General features: G+C 45.1%; 1 protein-coding gene across 2 annotated transcripts in view; it reads left to right on the plus strand.

Moving 5' to 3' along the window:
* The window catches only part of LOC147630452 (mediator of RNA polymerase II transcription subunit 21-like), a 75739-nt gene extending 54619 nt beyond the window's left edge, over positions 1 to 21120 (plus strand). The window contains exons 2-4 of one of the 2 annotated variants that reach the window (XM_086810320.1): positions 19625 to 19702; positions 20657 to 20708; positions 20795 to 21120. In XM_086810320.1, coding sequence (XP_086666446.1) covers positions 19625 to 19702; positions 20657 to 20708; positions 20795 to 20871 — 207 coding nt within the window. In that variant the 3' untranslated portion in view covers positions 20872 to 21120. The remainder of the gene's footprint in view (positions 1 to 19624; positions 19703 to 20656; positions 20709 to 20794) is intronic. The other variant, XM_086810321.1, reaches the window with a different exon arrangement.
* Positions 21121 to 24833: the final 3713 nt, after the last annotated feature.

Genomic DNA, 24833 nt, shown 5'->3' on the forward strand with positions numbered 1-24833 from the left:
ACTTTGCGAGTGAAATCATCCACAAGAAGAAGAAAATATCGAGCCCCGCCAAGAGACTCAACCTCCATGGGTCCTGTAAGATCTGCATGTATAAGCTCCAGTCTTTGGGTTGCTCGATGAGTGGCCTCCTCTGGAAATCCATCTCGATGATGCTTGCCCATCATGCAGGATGAGTAGATGTGTGAGAGAGACGTGAGCCGAGGTAGGTCGCTGACAACCTACTTAGAATGGAACTTTTGTAAGGCAGCAATGGGTACATAACCGAATCGAGAAAGCCACATCGAAGTATCTGCCTCAGAAACCAAAGCCATCAAGGGGGAGAAAAGCTGATGAATATGAGAATCAGTGTGAGGGATTTGGGAAGAAAAATTGGTGATCTTGTAGAGACCCCCATCATGGACTCCATTGGCAACAACTGAGAGAGTCTTTTTATCAATTACTTCGATGACCTCATCATCAAAGTACACACCAAGTCCCTTTTGAGAAGCTTTGTATACTGAAAACAGATTTTTGGAAATTCGTGGTACATGGAGCACATCATGTAAGGTGGCAAAGGAACCCAAACTTCAAAGAAACATTAACAACACCGGTGAGGACAGGAAGCGCAGAGTTGTCACTGATACGAACTGAAGAAGAGAGAGTTTGGTAGTCCTCCAAGATATGGGCCTGATTGTTCATGTGGGCAGAAGCACCACTATCACCAACCCATTCCACTGCTTTAGGTGTGACACTAACCTCTTCAGGCGAAGTCATATCTATGATCACGAGGAATGAATCTTTCGAAGAAGTGGATGAATCTGTGACTGCCATGTATGCAACTTTGGCAGATCCCTCCTTTGAAACTTTGCCTTTATCTTTGGTGTTGTCCTTGTCAGATGCTTTAGAAGCATCCTGGGCTTTATACTTGGCTTTTGCTGCTCGAGAATCATCATGGTGAGCAAAGCAACGAGTCTTAGTATGACCTGACCTGCCACAATAATCACATTCATTGCTTTTGTCCTTGGATTCCTTAGAATCCTGTTTACCCTTGCCTTTGCCTTTGTTGTTGTTGTTGTTGTTGTTGTTGTTGTTGTTGTTGTTGTTGTTGTTGTTGTTGGAGTTCCCTTTTCCGCCTTTGCCTTTGCCCTTGTCAGAGGCAACAAAAGCAGACTCCGACTTGCCTTTTTCCGCGAAGCATGCACTTTGTTGGGGTAAAGGCGTTATGCCCACCCTTATAGTGTGTACAAGCCCATAAGTTATAGTACATGGTACACTTAGTACTTTTAATGTACTAAGTGCACTATGTGTACTAGTGCAATATACATGTGTGATAGGGGAGTCACACACTCACATTCTTGATGAGTTGACTTATCCCCACAACTCTCTCTCTCTCTCTCTCTCCCTTGCTTCTCTGTGTATGTCTCCCACACATGTACTCTAACCCTAATTCTTCTCTCTCCCATTCAACTGGTATCAGAGCCTGCATGTACTGTACGGACCTGCGTGCTGCATCAGAACTGGTCGCCTGTGTGCGCTGCGTGGGCAGAATCTCTTGTAGGTGCTAAAGCACATGTGAAGCTGCCCTGTGCAGAACAGGGCAAACCAATTCGTAGGAGACAGCTGAGCAAAGCAGCAAGGCGTGTGACCACAAGGTGTGTGAAGCGAAGACTACAGAGGCGTGGTGCACATGGTGGATGGCATAGCGGACGTCCATCGAATACTAGGCCAGCGCATTCAACTGACTCCCTGGGCGCTAGGCGAAACAGGCGGACACTTAACTGGCTGCGAACCAGAACAACACGCATACCTGGCGCTACCTCGCTACCAGCGATAAGGTTGGCGGCGTGCTGCGCTTGTTGCCCTTCTGCTGGCGCCTCCAACAACAAGAGGGTAAAGGACAACCATGAAGCTTCTGCCCAGGGAAAGCGAGAAGCTTTTCTTGCATCAGGCATGCTTCCTTGCACAAAAACGCCTTGCTAGAGGTCTCCGCCTCAATTGTGCAGAAGCCGTTGCCCTTATTGCTTCTCAAACGCCATAGCTCACAGCTCTCGTATGGTCCTGGCTGGGGGAGCGAAGCCTCCTGTGGACAGAATCGAATCCACAGCAACAAGCAGGAGCAACAGCATCAACATCAACAAGAAGTGCCCCCCCCCTTTCTGCAACAGCATCAACACAAAGAAATTCAGCTTGCAAATCTCAGAGAAATTCAAAAATTTAGAGGTATTTACCTTCAATTTTGGGAATTTCTTATCAATTCAATCAATTGAGCAGGTACAGGTGTCGAATTGCTCAATTTTTGAGCAAAATTGGCAAAATTGGGTGACATTGGTCACAATCAGGATCAATTTGCAGGAAATTGGATGTCGAAATTTTGGGCTTTTGATGTAATTGTGCAATTAAGCAGTCATACATGCTGTATGATGTGAGAAATCGCACATTTGGGCAAAATTGCAGCAAATTGCAGTGCAAATCAAGGGGCTTTTGTGCCGATTGGATTGATTTGCATGCAAGCAATCGCATTTGATGCTGTGGATAATGTGTTGATGCCTTACAAGCACTCAATGTGCCTGTAAATCAAGGGGCTTTCATGTATTGGATGTATATCTGGCCAGGGGGAAGCACTGTGAACACTCTGGATGCCTTCATGTGCGTCAATGTACCATGTATGATCAGCAATTGATCTTAAATCAAGGGGCTTTTCAAGATTTTATACTTGTTGAGCTCGGCAAAGCAGCAGGCAAGACATTTATGCCTTGAATCCTCAAAAATCAGCTTGCAGTCAAGGGGCTTTTGCCAATTTCTGTTCGGGACTGTTGTATGCAGTGTTCGGGACTGTAAAAGTCTGATTTTCACGGTACAGGTTTGGTACATCATTGGTGCACTTAGTACTGTTGTACAGTACTTTGGAAGGGCAACAGAGCACATTTAAGGTGCTGTCCAAAATCTGCAGCAACCAGATTTTGGTGATTTCATCACATAAAGTGGGAGAAAAGTTGCATTCTTGCTTCCGCAGTGGGAGATAAAGCTTGGGAGAACAACTGTGAGCACTTTGTGTGCTTTTGGTGCAGTGTTTGCACATTTTGCAGGGAGTCAGGCATTGACAGGTTGCATATTGCTATGGCAACCACAGGTGAGAGCTCTTCATTGCTTCACATCAAGAAGCTTGAAGGCTCACATAACTATGATATTTGGCAAACCCAGTGCTACAATGTGTTGCTCCAGAAAAAGCAGCACAAGCCTATCAAAGAAAGGGGTGTAAAGCCCGCTTCTCTTACTGCTGAAGAGTGGGAAGATATGGATGAGCTGGCAAGATCTATTATCATGTTGTCTGTGTCAGACTCTTTACTTTTCAGCATTCGTGAAGAGAAGACAGCTTGGGGAATGTGGCAAAGATTGCAGGACTTGTATGCCCAGCAAAGTGCCTCAAGCAAAGTGTATTGGTTGAAGAAACTCATAGGTCTTCAGATGAAGGAAGGGGCATCTATGGCAGCCCATCTCAATGAGTTTAATGGTATTGTCAGCCAAGTTATAAATCAAAAGTTGGCAATGGACGATGAGTTCAAAGCCACTTTTCTCTTATGCACTTTGCCAGAGAGTTGGGACACATTCAGGACAGCCACTAGCAATTCGAATGCTATGTTGTCATATGCAGATGTTGAGGGTGCTCTTCTTCAAGAAGAGATGAACAGGAAAAACAATTCTGTTGGAAAGTCCAATGCAATGAATGCACGTGGGAGATCCCAGCGAAGGGGTAAAAGCCAAGAACGGGGAAGGAGCAAGTCTCGCTCCAAAAAGGACTTGGAATGCCATTATTGTGGCAAGAAGGGACACATTAAAAAGCAATGCTACAAATGGAAAAATGATCAAAAGGAAAAGAGAAAAGGCAAAGACAAAGACAAAGATGAAGCCAAAGATGTAAAGCCAAAGGGCAAAAGTGGAGTCAAAATTGAAGAAATCAATGTGTCACATGCAGGTGACAGTGAGGATGAGGTCCTATTTACGTCTTCACTTGATGCCCATTCACTTCTTACAGGTGGTCATGGTATGCACTCATGGATCATTGATTCAGGTGCCTCCTTTCATGTCACAGGCTACAGAGACTTGTTTGTCAGGTATACTGTTGGCAATGAAGGAGTAGTTTATTTGGGTGATAACCATGCATGCAAGATTCTTGGCAGAGGTGATGTGAGGCTTGTGTTTTCAGATGGCTCACAGCTTATGCTCCATGATGTCAGGCATGTGCTTGAAATCAAGAAGAATCTGCTTTCTACTGGACAGCTTGATGATGCTGATTATGTTACCACATTTGGTCGTGGAAAGTGGAAAATTAGTAAGGGCTCACTGGTTGTTGCCAGAGGCTCTAAGGTGGACACTCTTTACTTCATGCATGCAGGTGTTTGTTACCATGCTAACGTAAATGCAACCGAGCTGCCGGAAATCTCTATGTGGCATAGCCGGTTGGGACACATGAGTGTCAAGGGAATGGAGCAATTGTCTCGTTTGGGTTACTTGCCTTCTCTAAAGTTTTCAAGTTTTCAGTTTTGTGAGCATTGTATATATGGTAGGCAACTACAGTGCCCCCACAAGAAAGCTCTTGGACAGAAAGATGCTCAATTAGAGCTTGTGCATACAGATGTATGTGAGATGCCTCAGCTTTCTTTGGGAGGGGCAAAATATATAGTGTCTTTTATTGATAATGCCACACGCAAGGTGTGGGTTTATCCTCTTCATTTGAAGAGTGATACATTCTCAGTGTTTCAGAAGTTTGTTGCTCTTGTTGAGAATCAAACTGGCAAAACACTGAAGGCTTTGCGTTCCGACAATGGTGGAGAGTATATGTCCAAAGAGTTTCAGGACTTTTGTGATGCTAAAGGCATCAAGAGGGAGCTCTCTACTCCTTATGATCCTCCACAAAACGGGACAGCAGAGAGGATGAACAGGACCATTCAGGAGAAGGTCCGTTCTATGTTGTCACATGCTGCGTTACCTCATGGTTTTTGGGCTGAAGCTGTTATGACAGCCGTTCACCTTATAAACAAGTCACCTAACATGAGGCTTGGTGGGAAAGTGCCAGAGGAAGTATGGACAGGGAAGCCTCCGTCATACAAGCACTTGAGAGTGTTTGGTTGCGTTGCGTGTGTGCACATACGTAGGGAAATGCGCACCAAACTTGATCCTAAGTCTCTCAAATGCATATTCCTAGGATATGGTGACAGAGGTGAAATGGGGTATAGACTTTGGGATCCCGTGAATAGAAAGATTATACGCAGGAATGATGTCATTTTTGATGAAACATGCATGTATAAGGAGCCTGCAAGGCAACAGGAGCCTGGCAGAGTCATCTTTGATGATGATGGACATCATGGACAACAACCAAGGACTGTAAATCAGCCATTACAGCAGCAAAACCAGCCCTTAAATGGTGCTGAAAATGGTCCAAATGGACAGCCAGAGATGGCAGAAGATATCTCTATGGATATGCCACAGTTAGAGGAAATACCGGGCATGATATTTCAGCCTTATGGCATGGAACAGGAGCCACCAATAGGTGATATGCAGGCTGGACAGCAACCTGCAAATGATGGTCATTGGGTACGGAGGTCCATAAGACCCTCCAGAGCCCCTGACAGGTTTGTTCCAGGGGTTGACTACTTGATGCTTACTGACTGTGGGGAGCCCTCATGTTATAAGGAGGCTTTACAGAGGGCAGACAAAGCTCTATGGGAGCGTGCCATGAAGTCAGAGATGGATTCTCTGCACAAAAATGGAACATGGAAGTTGGTGCATTTGCCTGCAGGCAAGAAAGTTTTGCCATGCAAGTGGGTTTACAGGCTCAAAGTCGCACTAGATGCAAAGCCAAGATACAAAGCCAGGTTAGTGGCTAAGGACTTCAAGCAGGAATATGGTGTGGACTTTGATGAGATCTTCTCTCCAGTGGTCAAAATGACCACACTTAGAGCTGTATTAGCTTTGGTTGCACATGATGATCTGGACTTGATTCAGATGGATGTGAAGATTGCTTTTCTTCACGGTGATCTCCATGAGGAGATATATATGCAACAACCAGAGGGTTATGGAGTGAGTGGAAAGGAGAAGCTTGTATGCAAGCTGAAAAAGAGTCTTTATGGGCTCAAACAGGCACCAAGGGAATGGTATCATAAATTTGATACATTCATGAAATCCCAGAAATTCAGGAGAAGTGACATAGATCACTGCTTATACACCAAGAAAGCTTTGGATGGCAGTCTATTGATCCTCATCTTGTATGTTGATGATATGTTGATTGCCGGAAAATCTCGTAAAGAGATGGATGCCTTGAAGAAGAGGCTGCATCAAACCTTTGATATGAAGGATTTGGGTGATGCAAATCACATCTTGGGTATGCGGATACTTCGGGACAGAAATCAGCATGTGTTGTATTTGTCTCAGAAGGAATACATTTGCAAAGTTTTGCAGAGGTTCAATATGGACGGGGGGAAGAAGACTAGTACTCCTTTGCCTCCATATGTGAAACTCAGTGCTATGGACAGCCCACAGTCGGATAGAGACAGGGCTGATATGGCCAAGGTTCCGTATGCTTCAGCTTGTGGCAGTCTCATGTATGCCATGGTTGCTACTAGACCGGACATTGCATTTGCAGTGGGAGTAGTTTCTAGATACATGGCTAAACCTGGCAAGAAGCATTGGGAAGCAGTGAAAGGTGTCATGAGATACCTGAAGGGCACACAGGATATTGCATTTGTTTTGGCAAACAGGATGCATTAGTGCATGGTTACACGGATTCGGATTATGCCGGTCATCCAGATAACCGGAAGTCTACTACTGGTTATGTGTTTACATTCACAGGAGGTGCTGTGTCGTGGATATCCAGGATGCAGAAGTGCACAGCCTTATCTACTACAGAGGCCGAGTATATTGCAGCCACAGAGGCTTGCAAGGAGGCATTATGGCTATCTCGGTTAGTGGCTGATTTGGGTTATACAGGGGATATTCCATTGTTGCATTGTGACAGTCAGAGTGCCATCCAGTTGGCAAAGAACCCTGTCTTTCATGCAAAGACGAAGCATGTGGATGTGAACTATCACTTCATCAGAGAGGTGATAGAGAACAAGCAAATTCAGCTTGTAAAGATTCATACGGATGACAAAGAGTTTGCCTCCGGAGCGGTTTGCTCATTGCAGACACTTGATGGGCATTGGATGAGGCCAGTTTCAGCCTTGATATGGCCTTGTATATTATCATGTACATGCTGATTTTTTCTTTTCCTTCATTTAAGGGCACTTTGCCTCTAAGTGGGAGGTTGTTGGGGTAAAGGCGTTATGCCCACCCTTATAGTGTGTACAAGCCCATAAGTTATAGTACATGGTACACTTAGTACTTTTAATGTACTAAGTGCACTATGTGTACTAGAGCAAATATACATGTGTGATAGGGGAGTCACACACTCACATTCTTGATGAGTTGACTTATCCCCACAACTCTCTCTCTCTCTCTCCCCCTTGCTTCTCTGTGTATGTCTCCCACACATGTACTCTAACCCTAATTCTTCTCTCTCCCATTCACACTTGTCGTGGAGATAACTCACGACTTCCTCAAAAGGGGGGAGAGGATCACAGAAATAAATATTATCCCTGAAAGAATAAAAGGAAGCAGGCAACTCAAAAAGAAGTTTATGGATGGGATTGTTGATGGTGCTCCCGTACTCCTCAAGTTGCAGCTTGATATGGGAGAACTCTCCAATCTTCTCAATCAAGTTCTCTGTCCACATCTGATGAGCATTACTCCGAGAGGAGACAAACTGTGCCTGTATGGATGGAGTCATGCAATGGATGATGATAAGACGAGCCCGAGCATCTAATATGCTTCTCAAAGCAAGGTCCACCAAGTGAGGTGTGGAGATAGCCATCCTCACACCGGCTCCTTCCAGCAACAACTGAGTGTAGTTGGTTGCTATAAGCTTCATGGAGTCATTGTAGGATGGTATGTGGGTAGGGGTGGGAGCAAGACCTAGATGAGAGAAACATAGAGAGGAAAGATTGGGAATAGGAACCACCTGTGGAGCGGCGGGAGCAAGACCTAGATGAGAGAAACATAGAGAGGAAAGATTGGGAATAGGAACCACCTGTGGAGCGGCGGGAGCAGGGGATCCAAGCTGTGATGGTGCTAGAGAATCAACAGGAGAAGGAGCAGTAGTAGAGAAACCTCGTGAAGCCATGTCCTCTGACAAGAAACCTTCTCTGAAGAAAGGGGCTGAAAAAAATCAGCAAGTCCTTCTCTCAGGCTGTGCACCGCAAGAAGAAAGGGAGGGAGGGTGGGAAATTGAAAGGAGAGGAAGAAGATCTCTCCAAGATGTAGTTCCTTGTCCTCAACACCTAGAAGAGGGCTTCAACAATCAGAAAAATCAGCAATCTTTGCTGAAAATTCAGAAATACAACAGTCCCAAGTGTCAGATGAAGAAAACGCAGCACTCTTGAGGAAGCCTCTGCTCCCGGAAGAAAACGCAGCAAATTATTGAAGCCTCTGCTCCAAAATAGAAAACGTAGCTATCTTTTGCTCACAGGTCAACGCTTTTTTCTGATACCATGAAAGAAAGTGAAGCAAATAGAAAACACAGATGTAGGCCCAGGTACAAGACCTGTAAATGTTGGAAACTAATGTTTATTGTTGAATACTGAGCACGAGGGAAGCTCGTAGGTGCTGTACAATGGTAAGAAGCAGCAGTAGCATCTGCTAATGACCTCAAGTGAATTTTGAAAAATGAGATGAACTGGGGGAGAGGGAGTTAGCCCTTATATATTCCCCCAAGATGCAAGTTGGCCAGCTCTAGCAGGCCGATAGTAAGACAATAGCATAAAATGCTACAAAAATGCCTAAAAATACCAAAAAAATGGTAGAAAAATGCTGAAAAGATATGCCAATGCAGGGCCTCATAAATGGCCAATACAAGCATGAAAAAAGGTGATGTAGACCCTCTGGAGATGATATAATCCAACAAAAAGTAGACTGTCATTGGGAAGCCCGACACGCCAGCTGGAGGGTCGGACACGGGTTGAAGCTGTGCTGTCACCATGCAAAGAAGGCTTGGGCCATACGCAGTGCAACGGGGCTCAACTGCATGACTCGATCCGACGTTGTTAGCGAGTCGAACTCCACTTGATAGTAGCCATGCCCTAGAGGATGAATGTCTATGATCTTTGCAGGCCCACCAATGAGGCTTGCCTGCAAAAGATCTTTGAGTTGTCTGTGCGCTGAGCGGCTACCGACAATCTTGCATACCAGAGTGGAGGCCTCTAATGATGCAACAGTCGAGAAGTTGAAGGTCCGCTTCAGAAAAAGATAAGTAACGGCGGCCTCAGTTGGGGTTGACCGAGCGGCTGCCATGGAGTCCTCTTGAGGATATGAACCAAAAAAAGCCGAGACTTGCCTATAGGAGAAAGCCCCAAGAACTAAGAGAATTGCCTGAAGAGGATGGAGGAGGCGAAGTAAGCAGAGGAGAGGCTACCAAGACGGAAGGGAGAGACATGGAAAAGGGGGGGGGGGGGGGGGGGGGCGGGGATCGAGGCAGGCTCAGGGGGCGCAGTGTTGCAGAATGCACAAGCGGAAGCATAAACAAAACAACAATGAGAGAGAGTAAAGAAGATGGAGAGAGTTGGACAAGAACACCTTTTATAATAGGAACAAGCTTTAAAATGGCAATAGCCAGCAAAGGTGTTGGACAATGTGTACGGGAATGGATTGATCAAGTGAGCAAAGGGAAGACTCCTTATATAGTGACTTGGGAACTAGTCAGCAGCCCCTTGAACTGGCCGACTGCTCCACGACCAACTACACACGGAGAAAATATATAAAATACCCAGAATAAAGTTACAACCTGATAACATTGAGATGCACTAATTCTAACACCCCCTATGCAGCTCATAGTGTGTAAGAGTCTGAAGTGTCAGAATACGCAGCGGAGATGATGACCAAATCTGGGAACACAGGAGCAAAAACGCAGGCAGAAAAACAGCACAAGAAAGAGAGAGATGTAGGCGTGTAACTCTGCTTTGATATACACAAGAAGATCCCGAATATGATACAAATAAGGTATGGGGGCTGGGGGCCTATATATACCTCCCTGGGAGGGCAGTCGGCCAGCACCTAAAGTGCCCACGACTGAAGAAAAGGTCCCACGACTGCATAAATGCAGTCGGCCAGCAAACTGGTGCCCACGACTGATGAAAACCAGTCGGCCAGCAGCAAGAGTGCCCATGACTCTGATAAACACCCAGTCGGCCAGCACTGTACTGCTCTTGGCACCCTCTGGCAGCCCTCCCAAGCCTCAAAAAAAATGGAAAAAATAGGGGAAAAATACGGGGAGTGAGGAAAAATGATAAAACATCTCATAAGGGCGGGCACACCCACAACAAAGGCCCTGGTGTATATATCTAGACAGGAGATGACTTCTAACACCCCCTCTCAGCTCCTGGCTGTGTAACCAACCACTGGGAGCTGGGGTGCCGCCTGAGCAAATCCTGAGAGAGCGACTTCGTGAAGAGGTCCACCGTACTGTCCTCCGTTGAACAGAACTCCAGCAAGATGTCATCAGCCAACGATCTGTTCACGAACAAAGTGCCTCTGGATGACCATGGGTTCCTCCAGTGGAAGCCCAAACCTGCAATGCAACCTCCTCCTGCTCCGTAAAATTGCTCCTGGGCCTGAAGTAGATCCCCTCGTGTCCGGATCTCCTCCCCAAACTGAGTCACTCCAACCGCGGAGTCGGACTCCATCCAACAATCCCCCTCCTGTGTACAAGAGTCCATGATCCTTCGCATGCCGCAGAAACCACAAGAAACGTAATCCTGCCTCCCAAAGAGACATCTGCAACCATGAGCTCAACCGCCTCATCAGAAAGCTCCCGTCCAATCCGGTGTCCATCAACCAGATCAATGAACCATACAGCTTCTGAGTCACAGAGACATCACACGACTCACAAGGATCAGCACCTGTTACGGTGCACAAGCAAGTCCTGGAAACCTGATGAAACCTGTCAACCACCCCCTCTGAATCCAGAACCACAAAGCCTGGAGAAAACACCTCCTTCTGCAAGTAATCACCTGCTACCTGCCTGGCTTTCCGAAAGGTCCCCGTGGAAAGAACATCCTCAACTATTGGAAGTTCTATGTCCCGAACACTACGAGACATCAGAGCATAAGTGAACTGTTCAGCTTCCTCTGACTCAGGAACACAAGAACTACCAACATCAGTACTGGAAAGTTCCTGCCAACTGCTGCCATCTACTGGTAAGCTATCCACCATCTGGTCCCGGAAAGCTCGTACCTGCAGCGTATCCACACTTGAGTAGCCATTACCAGACTGCCACTCATCACAATCCTGAGGACCTGGGGGAGAGAGTGCTGAAAGCCTGTAGACTCCATTCTCCACTCCACCTTCCCAAACCACTTGGCTTGTTGCTTTGTCCCGGAGAGCAACAAAATGCTCATCAAACTCCACCCGTACGCCAGTCTTGCAAACCTGATGCACTGACAACAGATGAAAACCAAGTGCCGGAACATACAACACCTGGGAGGAATGCTTCCCCCCTCTGCCATTGGGAACTATCTCCATCCTGTCCTCACTGTGAACTGGGATAGTGGACGTATCCCCAGTAAGAATATGACCAGAAAGCCTGCAGAGATCCTGTAAACCGGAACGGGAAGGAGTCATGTGCCTGGAAGCACCACTATCGAGAATCCACTCCCGAGTATCCGTTGCGGAGAGTCCTCCAATCTCCTCCCTGCCTGTAGAAAATGAAACATCGGTGTCCATCACCTCCAGGTGCATAAAAGCCGGAGTCTTCATGATTGCTGCTGAGGAATCATCACCCTTCTCGGTCTTTCGCTTGGGACACTGCCTCCAATAGTGGCCTTTCTCGCCACAATCATTACAGGTCCTCTCTGCCTTCAGTTTCTCGCGGTCAACGTCGGACTTCTTCTCAGAAGACTTCTCCGATGAAGCCTTCCCTTTGCCCGAGTTTCGGCCTTTCGACCGTTGGCCAGTTAAGGCCTCCGAACCTCCACCCTGAGGAGGGTTCGTGAATCGTTCCTCCTGGTCCAAGACCATGGGCACAAGCTCCTCCCACGTGATGGTGCTGAGCCGGCCACTGGTAATCAATGACGAGTAGAATGCTGAGTACGAAGAGGGCAAATGTGACAGCAACGTTATGGCCATGTCCTCTGACGATATCTCCTTCCCAGCCTGAAGAACTTCCTGCTGAAGAGCCTGCAGCTTGTTAATATGCTCCCGCATCGTCGACGACTTTGCAGGGCTCATAACCCGCATCTGTACTTCCAAGGAAATCCTCTTCATGGGCGATACCTTGTTGTAAAGTGAGGCCAAATGCTGCCATATACCTCTGGCCAGCGTCATATGCTTTACATGATTAATTACCTGTGGTGTGCAGTTGAGGAAAATAAACGAACGGACCCTGGCGTTGACGCGATCCCACATCGGCGTCTGGGCCTCCCGGTCCTTTCGGGTTGACGGTAACTCCCCTTCCTCTACTTCCGGCCGTGGAATACCAACAACAACGAACTCTGCGAGGTCCTAAGACTCCAGAACAGATTCTATCATCACCTTCCATATGCCGTAGTTGCTCGTGTCCAACTGACGGTCCACCGGGAACGTGGGGAGTGTCGGGATCTTCACATGTCTCTCGGCCATCTCTAACAGATCTGCCATAGCGGGGATGTACTCTGAAAAGGGTGGGTGGGTGGGAACAAAGAAGAACTGATACCTGCAAGTGGCTGTCCAGCAAATCAGCCCGCCTTCCTCTTGCTTCTCCTCTTCCCGAACAGTCCAAAACAGTCCACCAATCAGCCACAAAACAGCCCCCTCTTGCTCACACAAATCCCAAGACCTATCTAGAGCCTAGGGCTCTGATACCATGTCAGAATACGCAGCGGAGATGATGACCAAATTTGGGAACACAGGAGCAAAAACGCAGGCAGAAAAACAGCACAAGAAAGAGAGAGATGTAGGCGTGTAACTCTGCTCTGATATACACAAGAAGATCCCGAATATGATACAAATAAGGTATGGGGGCTGGGGGCTTATATATACCTCCCTGGGAGGGCAGTCGGCCAGCACCTAAAGTGCCCACGACTGAAGAAAAGGTCCCACGACTGCATAAATGCAGTCGGCCAGCAAACTGGTGCCCACGACTGATGAAAACCAGTCGGCCAGCAGCAAGAGTGCCCACGACTGATAAACACCCAGTCGGCCAGCACTGTACTGCTCTTGGCACCCTCTGGCAGCCCTCCCAAGCCTCAGAAAAAATGGAAAAAATAGGGGAAAAATACGGGGAGTGAGGAAAAATGATAAAACACCTCATAAGGGCGGGCACACCCACAACAAAGGCCCTGGTGTATAAATCTAGACAGGAGATGACTTCTAACATGAAGAAGATAAGTTGATGAAGATGCAACCATGGACCCTCTAGCACCACGAATATTAGAATCACCTTTGCGAGAGCATCCACCAACCTATTTCCTTGAAACAAAATGCCACCATGAACATCAAGGAACTTTGCTTGCATAATCCCCAACAGTGGACGGAAAACACATGACGTCCTAAAAGCCTTGAACAATGAACTTGGAACGGATCCAGTTTATAATCTCTGCTACACAAAAGAGAACCATGTCTTGCTAGATGTCTAATGCTTGGAACTCGGAATCACGGTCCCCATGCACCAGTGGAGCTGCAATCAGCCCCCTCTCCCATCCACAAGCCTCCTCTGGCTGGAAGCACATGGGGGGAACTGCATGTATACTAGAGAAGTACACCATCTGGGTCCTCTTGAGTTGGAAGCAGCCCTAGAAGTGGTACTAGAAGAAATTGTATCATTGTCGTGTGTCGTGTCTTTACCCTTTTTCTGAGATGAAGACTTGCCCTTGGTCTTGTCCTTCTTCTTGGACAAACAATCCTTGGACATATGTTCTCTCTTCCCCACAAGAGAAGCAGCGACTCCGACCTTTCTTTTGAACTGAAGTAAGTGCTTGATCAAAACTGTTAAGAGACCTTTATCTTACCCTGAGAAACGAGGACGAACTCTTCTTGCAAGAGTAGGGAGCTAAGATCATCAAAATCCAACTAAGTGGATGTGACCTAGCATCTCAAAGATCGAGAAATCACATCATAGTCCGGGGGAAGCTTGGTGAGGATAAGTGTAGCCAACTGAGCAGAGGACAAAGCAGCACCCATTGTTAGTAACTGGTCATGGATAAGCTTCCAATGGGCATAGTTGGGTCCTTTCAACATTGAAGGAGTTCAGCTGTTAGGGTTAGGGTTTGGAAGGTACTTCAGCAAGAAGCGTGAGAGACAAAGAGAGAAACACGACTTCTCATGTATTGAGTAGTGATAAAAAATGAAGTACAATAGCCACATAAAGATGTGACCTAAAAGGTGTGTTCACATGGTCTGGCCATAAAGTGTGCCAGGTGAACCAAATCACTTATAAACTATTATCAGTGAAACTAAGCTAAAACTGGGGAAAAAACCTCCACTAACTGAAGTAAAAAGTGCCCGAGTAACCTACTGATGATCACTAGCACTCCCCTGGGTGCATACACAGCATAAAACCCAACAAACCCCCCTGGAGTGATATGTGATCAGTGTACATCATCCACCAAAAGGAAACAAATTCAAAGCAGTGCGAAATGCTTCGAATTTCGGACGTGGTAATGCCTTGGTGAAGATGTCTGTCACATTTTGATCTGTAGGGCAGTAGATCAAACTGATATCACCTGCCTGGAGTCTCTCCCGAACAAAATGATAGTGAATCTCAATGTGTTTCGTGCGAGCATGAAACACAAGATTCCTGGCCATGGCAATGGCACTCTGACTATCAGTATAGATAGGTGTAGGCTCCTCCACTGAAATATCCATATCAGTCATGAGACAACGCAGCCAGACACACTCAACGGTAGTAGTGTAGGCTGCTCTGTACTCTGCCTCACAAGACGAAGTGGCCACTGTGGTCTGTTTCTTGCTTAGCCAAGAAATACATGAAGAGCCAAGAAAGAAACAATTTCCACTAGTGGAATGTCTGGTATCAAAATCACCAGCCCAATCTGAATCGCTGTAAGCATATAATTGCATGTCACCCCCCTCAGGATAAAGCAATCCAAGAGACAAGGTACCCTGCAAATACCGAAATACACGCTTCACAGCTTGCCAATGTGACAATTGCGGGCTGTGCATGAATCTGCTCAACTGAGATACGGCATACTGAATATCTGGCCGTGTAGTACACAAGTAAATAAGGCACCCAACAGCCTGAGCATATGTAGTGGCATCAAATAAAATATTGTCATCCTGTAGTGACAGTTTCATCCCAGGCTCCATAGGAGTGCTAATAGGCTTGCAATCCTGAAATTTAAACTTCTCCAGAAGTTTAGCAACATACCGAGATTGCAACAACCCAATGCCTCTGTTATTGTGCACAAACTGTATGCCCAAATAGTAGTTTACAAGCCCCAAATCAGACATGTCAAATGTCTGTTGTAATATCTCTTTAAAAGCTGCAATTTTGTCATCATTTGATCCCATGAGCAAAAGATCATCTACATAAAGACTGATGATCAGCAGGTCTTTCTCTTCTTTCTTTACATACAAAGTGGCTTCTTATGGACTGTTCACAAAGCCTTGAGTGAGCAGGAAAGCATCTATCTTTGCATACCAAGCTCGTGGAGCTTGTTTCAAACCATATAAGGCCTTTTTCAGCCTGCATACTTTCCCTTCATGACCATGTTCTGCAAAACCGATGGGCTGATATACATAAACTTCCTCCTCGAGGTCCCCATGTAGGAAAGCAGTCTTGATGTCCAACTGGTGAACAACCCAACCGCGATGTGTAGCCAATGCAATGACACACCTAAGTGTCGACATACGGGATGTAGGAGCAAATGTCTCCTCATAATCAATGCCCTTCTTCTGTGCATAGCCCTTTGCAACTAGACGGGCTTTGTACTTGTCAATGGATCCATCTGCATGTCTTTTCAACTTATAGACCCACTTAGTACCAATAGCTTTCTTGCCTTTGGGCAGATCAACCAAATCAATTTGCCTTTCCCTTTTTGACCTGTCGTAAATGCTTGTTCAGCAGTTGTGTTCATATTCATGTTCTTCCTGATTTGCTCTTCTTGTAACAGGAGAGCAACAAGTTCCTGATACTTAAGGGGCTCAACAGCATTCCTCATGCTGAGGTTCAAAGAGGAATGAAAAGCCAAGTAGAATCTTGCGAAGAGTTTAAGATGGTGGATACAAGCTGTGTCTCAGGAATAATCTCATCCACATTGATGAGTTGCTCTCTCAAATCCTGCAGCTTGTTCAAGTGGCTAGACATATCATCTCCTTCATGCATTTTCTGATTTTCCAGCTCTCTTTTCAAAAATGAGATCCGTGCCTCATTACGAGCAGCATACATCTGCTCCAAAGTCACCCATGCATTCCTTGAAGAGCCAGCTGAACGAATATGAGGTATAATAGACCTCTGTACTGACAATGCAATAAGTGATAAGGCTTGTGCATCTCTGGCATCCCATGTCTTCTAAGCATTTGTTCTTTGAACAGGCAGAGGCTGACCTGGTGCCTGTGCCTGTGCCTGTGCTTGTGCCTGTTGTCCTCTTCCACGAGCACCCCCTTGGGGAGGAGTCTCTGGAGCCAATGGACCTGGACGTGGTTCATCACACCACTAACAAAATCCCAAAGACCTTTTGCCACGAGCACATTTCTCAGCATAAAACTCCACAAGGAGTAATTCATGCCATCCAACTTGTCTTCCTTAGACAAGTACGTGAACACATCACTCTGCTGTTGATTTGCCATTATGCCAATGCACAATGTTGTACCTGTGTATCAAAAAACCCAATAGCAACAACCCTGAAAGCAATTGTACTCCACTGAATATAGCTAACCCAAATATGCTTGCACTCTCAATCCTCTGAATGTGCAAAACAATGCACCACTGACTGAGTAGAGCAACAAAAATGGCTTACACAGTGTCAAAATGCCCTGTGGGGTAAGCTTTACAAGTTTTGAAATTTGGGCGTTTTCTCTATGAAAGTTTTCTGGCAGATACAGGGAGGTTCCCTTGCAAAGAAATCTCGCAGGAGGTACTGTACGGAAACAGCAGTCGACAGGCTTTTGCAAGGCTTAGGTACTGTCCAAAGCAGAGTACTGGTTGACTGTACGGCGGATGTACGGAGCTGCAGGTACACGCAGCAGGTACTGTACGGAAACAGCAGTCGACAGGTTTGCAGCAGGTACTGTACGGAGCTGGGCGTGTACGTGCAGCTGACGGGTACAGAACAAAACAGGCGAAGAACTGTATGTGCAGCTGACGACTAGCAATACGAACAACTGCAGACGAACCAGTACGGGCAGCTTGGCGAACCTGGTTGTACGGACAGCTGAAGGCGATAGCTGATAGCGAACCTGCACGGAGCTGTGTACGGAACAACTGTCTATGCAGCTGAGGGCGTCTGTGTGTACGTGTCTGCAGCTGAAGTAAAAACAGGTGAACTGATTACAGGCGAACTGTACGGACAGCTATGTGAACTAGCTCTGATACCAAATGAAGGAGTTCAGCTGTTAGGGTTAGGGTTTGGAAGGTACTTCAACAAGAAGCGTGAGAGACAAAGAGAGGAACAGGACTTCTCATGTATTGAGTAGTGATAAAAAATGAAGTACAGTAGCCAAATAAAGATGTGACCTAAAAGGTGTGTTCACATGGTCCTGCCATAAAGTGTGCCAAGTGGACCAAATCACTTATAAACTATTATAAGTGAAACTAAGCTAAAACTGGGGGAAAAAACCTCCACTAATTGAAGTAAAAAGTGTCCGAGTAACCTACTGATGATCACTAGCACTCCCCTGGGTGCATACGCAACATAAAACCCAACAAACATGTCATCCTTTTTCGTACAAGGGGGAGCCATATCCATAGCAACAAAGAACACAAATCTCAGCTCTCCAAGAAAACTCCTCAAGTGCTGTCCAACGAAGCGAGGCACCAGTTACAATCAGCCCCCTCTCAAACCTGAGAGAGGAAGAGGCTGGACGGCAGCAAAACAATCCAAGAACCACCGGGAACCTCCTGGCAGGTACTTGTGGAGGAAGAAGAAAAAATAGTGCCAGTTGTCTGGCAACACCATATGCAAGAAACTCACAATCAACTGATGCTGGAGGAGAAAGCACAGCCAAAAACTTCACAGCTTGCCTCTGTAGAAGAAAATGCAGCCAAGAAACTCCACAGCTTGCCTCTGTAGAAGAAAACGCAGCCATGAAGGCTGGCCGACAGCAAACAGATGGCTGGTTGGACCAGAAAATGCAGCAAGGTGATAAAATGCAGCCACTGTTTGATGATACTCTACAATGGCAATAGCCAGCAGAGGTGTTGAACAATGTGCACGGGAATGGATTGATCAAGTGAGCAATGGGAAGACTCCTTATATAGTGACTTGGGAACTAGTCGGCAGTCCCTAGAATTGGCCGGCTGCCCCACGAGCAGCTACACATGGAGAAAATATATAAAATACCGAGAATAAAGGTACAACCCCATAACAGTGAGATGCACTAATTCTAACACGTAGGTGAAGGCAAGGAAGGGGGGGGGAGTGAGCAGGAATGTGCTACAAGTTTAGGGTATCATTTCGCTCTCCTCGTGTGTGCATCCCCTTTACGCCCACACCTTAGTAGAGTTGATATGTGCGTGATATGGATGTATATTATCTACGTCCTTTGGGATTTTGGGAGGCGACCAAGGGAGAGTCGTAAAAGCAAGATCCTGTTTTACCTTGTTTTGGCCTAAAGAGAGAAAATGTTTAGAGGGAGGTAATTTAAAATTGAGATATTTTTAGATATAAAAATCTTCCTAGTGTCTAAAATGGTTTCCCCTGAAACAGATATTCAAAAAGAAATTTCCAATGTGCAATTGGAATAAATTGAAATCAGGTAAAAAGGACCTTAGCCTAAGGGTGCAAATTGTCTGAAATTTTTGAATCAAGGTTTCTATGGACCAATCAGATTAATCCAAATGTAGGGAGGAGATAAATGGAAGAATAAAAGAAAATTTGCCAAAAATGAGTAAATGCTCACATAAGATGAAGAGTTGACTAAGGACAAGGTTATCAGTTAAAAAAGAAGAGAGATTTAGAAGAAATGATGCATTTTTGACACCTCAGTGTGGGGAATTCCCCTCATGAAAGGCCTCTTACAAGGTTTGGGTTGAATTTCATACAGACTACGACCTGTTCTGTGGACATGTGGAGGTTTCACTGTCTAGGCCCTTGAAATATGATATTTTTACTCGGCTATTTCTTTGACACAGCTTGAGCTTCCAGCCTTAGCAGCAGAGGAGCATATGGTGAGAACCTGCTGCCACTTTAGCATCTGCCAAGTTAGAGACCTCTTAGTGTTTTTTTGTTGCATCTGCAGTTAGGGGGTGCTCTAGGCGGTTAAATAATTTTCTTGCTTTTGAGATTTCTTTCAATTCTTGAGCTAGAATATATTTTGGTCTTCCAGAGGGTTTTTATTTGTTGGGTAAATTTTGTGAGAAGATTATACCTCAAGAAATCAATGTAACGATGGTGCTTTGCATGTGCAGTTTGACGCTCTGATTGCGGCTTTACCCATCACAGAGGAAGGGGAAGAAGCACAACTGAAGCTCATTGCAAAGCTACAGGTTAGAATGTACTGTAGTGGAGCTGTCTAAAAATCTCTTCCTTTTTGGCAATTTTTCAATGATTGAGTGGATTTTCTAAGAATCTCTTTAAAAGCCAACTCTCCTCCTGAAAAAGGGAATGCTTTTCTTCTACAAGTAAAGGGATAGACATTGATTTGGGCATTACATTTTTACATAGCCTTTCTAGCTGTTATGATCTATATGCAAGTGGACTCAAATATACTCCAAAGTTGCATTACTCTCTTCTGCCTTGAAAGAGTTTCTGACTCTACTCTGTGCGTGTGTGTGTGTGTGTGTGTGTGTGTGTGTGCATGTGCATGTGCGTGTGTGTGTGTGTGTGTGTGTGCACGCGCACATGTGGATGATAGCATGGATGGATGGATTGCTGCATGCATGCATGTATGTATGTATGTACTTCACTGCTAGTGGAGAACTGTTCAAATATTCTGCATAGGGAAAGGAGAAGAGGGAAACCAGGCTACCTAGTGAGCGTTGTAAATGCTCTGTACATGGCTAACTTTTTTGATTTTATTGAATGAATGGGTTTCAAAGAAAGTGTGATGAATCTGTAACGAAGAAGAAGAGCCAGTCTGTAACTTTTTTGATTTTATTGAATGAATGAGTTTCAAAGAAAGTGTGATGAATCTGTAACGAAGAAGAAGAGCCAGACTTTCATTCAGAAGTAGCTCATTAGATGCTTTCAAGCAGACGCCTTGGGAAAGGTGTCAGCAGTCACGTTGCATAAAGGAAGGTCATCCTTTCAGTGAGGAAAGGAGACACTATTATGTCGTCAATTTGTTGAGTGTAGATTATGAGCACCCTTTTAACAAGCGTAGTCTCACTTGAGCAATCACAACTGTTGGTCATGATTATCATCTTTTTAAAGTAAAGAAAAAATCCAGAGGCTTCATGTTGAAGTAATGAAAGACAACTTCCAATGCTTTGCTTTGACAGGCAGAAAACGAGGAAGTTGGTCTAGAGCTACAAAGGGAGCTTGAAGCTGCTGGTATAAGTTCTTGCTGTACTTGATACCATGTTTTTGAAATTGGACTTAATTTAAGCCTTGATATGGGCACAATGGGTGTGATCCAGACTCAGACTTGATGAATGTTCGGGAGCAATTTCATACAGCAGCAGACAATTGCCTTCGTTTGAAGCCGCATCAGTAACTAACTACACTCAGAATGTAGAGAACAGTTAAGTTTTTTGTCAAACTACAACCTTTTGGTTATCCAGAAGAACATGGAATGAACGAGCACAAGCATGTGCATATAAGTACACAAAAGTGCTCATGCTCATACATAGGCACGGACAGGGCTGGACTTTTTGAGATTCCAGGTTCACATACTTTGTTCCCCTTGTTGGCCAAATATAACATTTTAACTAATTTGATTCTCTTAGAAATTGATGCACTACAATGTGGTGGTGGTATGATGTCAAGTTATGTCCAAGAAGTATGCAGGGGGCTTTATTTGTGAATTGTTTGTCCCATCACACGGACACAATTTATGCTATGCTGCCAAATCGAAGTTTATGGCTCTCTAGTCATATCTCTTTGGCATTTCAAAAGAACACCTTTTAGAATTGGATCGGCCTTCTGTTGTAAATGGTACAGAAAAGTGTAGATGCCAATCCAACTATTATATTGTCAGGATTAAAAAAGTGCAAAAGTTGGGACCAAACTTATCATCAGACCAACCATTGTCTTGATTATTATATCAACAAACCCTAAGGACATGTATCCCTATCTGGAGTTAAGAACTTGTATGTACGTAGTCCTGAAATTATAATCATGGGGAACTTACATTGCAGTCCTAGATGTGATCCCTTTTTGGGCTTAACATGGTTTATGAGCTTATAAGTAAACAAACCTCGAGTCAAAATCATGGGAAAACAGATTTTCAATCTTAAAAACACCAAGTCTATTGTTATATAAGTTAAGATTGGCTATATGTCATGAGGGTAAAGGCAATTAAGGTTAGGGGGTTTGATTGAGACACGAGATGCCAACACCACCCTTTATGGATGTGGGTGTAGTTAATATGGCTTTGATAGCTATGGTATTTGCTATGACAAAGACCATGGTGGTGAGAGTATTGATGCTTTTTTGTTAGTGATGAGGTTCTTGAGTGACGTCTAGGTACTTGGGGTTTTGTAGCATGGAGGACGGGAAGGGACACACAAAAGTGTGAGTATAGTGTGGTCGGTCAGGTTCACATTGGATGTTCGGATAACATTGATATGCATGTGGATGGGAGTTATGCCATGCTAGGGTTGCATGCTTTTAAAGAGCTCTTTACCTTCTTCACATTAGACTTTGCGGATATCATACATATGTGCACAACCCTCTATAAGGGATCCCACATATATGTCAAATGCTTTTTCCTTGTCTTCTTTTGCTTAGAATGGTGTCTATGCCTCTATAACACCAGCAGTTCACACACAAGAAGAATATGTAAAGGGATCAGAACTACGGGACACTAAAATTGCAGCTCCAAGGGCACCAATCAACTTTGCACCTATCCTCAACCCTTCAATGGGCACCTTTGGACACCTATACACACCCCAATCGGACTCAGCTGATTCCTCCAACTGTCCTCCCAAGTGAGATCTAACTTCCAACACCTCTAATTTTCAACCTATATACCCCGATTGACTTTCTCTGACAATCGGTTCACCTGAATCCTTCCTAGTTGACAAACGGCTGACTATAAACTAATGCAGAAGGCTGACGCTGATCCTAGTCCAATATGAGTTCTCCTAGCTCTTTTATTATTCTCCAGCATCATCTAACTTTAAACCTACAACCCGAGAATCTTACTGAATACTTTATTGACCTTTTGCTGACCTTCTACTGACACCTATCAAATTGGATTTGACTAAAACTGACTCAGCTGTCTAAAACAACCCATCCAATTTCAACTGCCTCAACTGAATCAGAAATTTTCACTTATGTGTTCTTTGGCACTCCCTAACTCTTAGGCTACTGTAATTTCATAAAGATATAACATTATAGACACTTAGGCTACTCTAATTTCATAAAGATAACACATTATAGACTCTCAACAATTGACTGCAGAGCAGACTTAAATATGATTGTATTGAATGAATTGTCTCAACTGATTCAGTTGTCAGACTTCCTCTCCTATGCGTCCTCTCACACTTTTAGACCCTCAAAACACTCAAACCTCGCAAGGATCCAACACTATGGACTCTGAACTGATTACAACAAACTGACTCAAAGCTGACTCTGAACTGATTCCTGACTCAAAGCTGACTCTGAACTGATTACAACTGACTCAAAGCTGACTCTGAACTGATTCCTGACTCAAAGCTGACTCTGAACTGATTACAACTGACTCAAAGTTGACTCTGAACTGATTACAACAACTGACTCAAAGCTGACTCTGAACTGATTACAACTGACTCAAAGTTGACTCTGAACTGATTACAACAACTGACTCAAAGCTGACTCTGAACTGATTACAACTGACTCAAAGTTGACTCTGAACTGATTACAACAACTGACTCAAAGCTGACTCTGAATCACCATTCAGTCCACTAACCATTCTATTTAACTACTGTCAGACCTGACTCAAAACCACTTCCCTTCAACCCAGATAAACCAATCCTAGTCCCCTACACCTTCAGCTGATTACATTTGATGCTTAATCGACCTTATCTGACTCTGTATCTTCTTATTTGGACTGAGTCAGCTCTCTGACTCAGCATCAGCTCCCCAGACATCAGATTAACACTCACACAGGTGTTCCATTTCCATTAACTCAATCAAAGCAACACATTCACCACAGCTAAAACATCAAATTGAAAAACCTTGCATCCGTTCATAACATATTCAATCCAAACTCTTTGACTTCTTCAAATAGATAAAAAACACATCAATGTCGCAACATCCCAAAGCCATGGGCTCAAACATACGAGAAGAAAACACCAAAACCTTAGAGCCTCCACAGGTAGACCCCAGCAACTATTCTTTATTAGACCATCTTCACACCCACGACTTCTAACCTCACTGAATCCATTGCCACAAACAGCATGTCTTTCTCAAACACATACAAATTGGCCTTCATCTGAGAGACAGCAACTACAATTGAGCAAGTATTGGCTCGAGCCAAGTCTCTAACAGAGATGCCACACAGAGATCTTAGGGCAACCACATCCTAGCTGATTCTCTAGTCCTCAGTACACCCTCTGTTGTGGCTCAAAAAAACCTACTCACACTGTACTCATCTTCTCTCTACCACCTTTTTTATCTGTACAACCTTCACTCGCAGGCAACCCCTCCTCCGTAGTCCCTCTGCTATTGCCTTTGGGATTGCCCAAAGGGTCACCAGATTTGGCAACGGATTCTCCACATATTCGCTATGGACAGGGCATTGACCCGAATCATTACATGGGGCACTGTCGCTTGGGCTACAGAGGCTAGAGTGGTCAGGGCTTATGAGGAGGATGGGGGTGGGCTAGCCCTTTAGGTCTCTCACCATCGTATTGAAGCAGTACCAGTCAATAGGTCCACTTACATGTGACTGGCGGCCAGGCTCATGCCAGAGATGGGAGATTTGCAATAGCATAGTAGCCTGGCACATTTGGCGTGCTTGATGCAGCGAGGCCATTGAGGGTACCCACAGTCGGCTGAGTCCATCAAGAGCATATGGCTCAATATAATTCACACCCTCCCCAGTCAGTGGGGGAAGTTACAGGGAGGTTCGGACCACATGCGGAAGCGGCTGGAAGCTTTCTTGAGGCTTTGGAGGCCAGGCCCATTCCTCACAGATAGAGGCGGGGAGTCCATTTGGCATTACAGACCACCTGTGTGGTTGTTCCGCTCCCCCCCCCCCACCCCTTATGAGATAGCCTTCTCCTCATAGAGTGGCTAGCCGGAGGAGAAGTGTCTCTTCCCCTTTTGATCATTTGCTTTTTTTCCTTAAAAGAGACGTGTTTGTTTTTAGCCCTTCGTGGTTGTATCTAGCCCTTTGTGGTTATTTTTTCATTAACTAATAGAATGATCTTCTTCCTATTTTTTTAAAAAAAAGCAAGACTATCCTCTAATCACACAACACATCCTAATAGGACCCTTGGACACGTTTTTCCCACACTACTCTTATAGGTT

This window comes from Cibotium barometz, chromosome 16, assembly GCF_041138505.1.
Source record: "Cibotium barometz isolate CiBa-2024 chromosome 16, ASM4113850v1, whole genome shotgun sequence".
In the NCBI taxonomy this organism is placed as follows: Eukaryota; Viridiplantae; Streptophyta; class Polypodiopsida; order Cyatheales; family Cibotiaceae; genus Cibotium; species Cibotium barometz.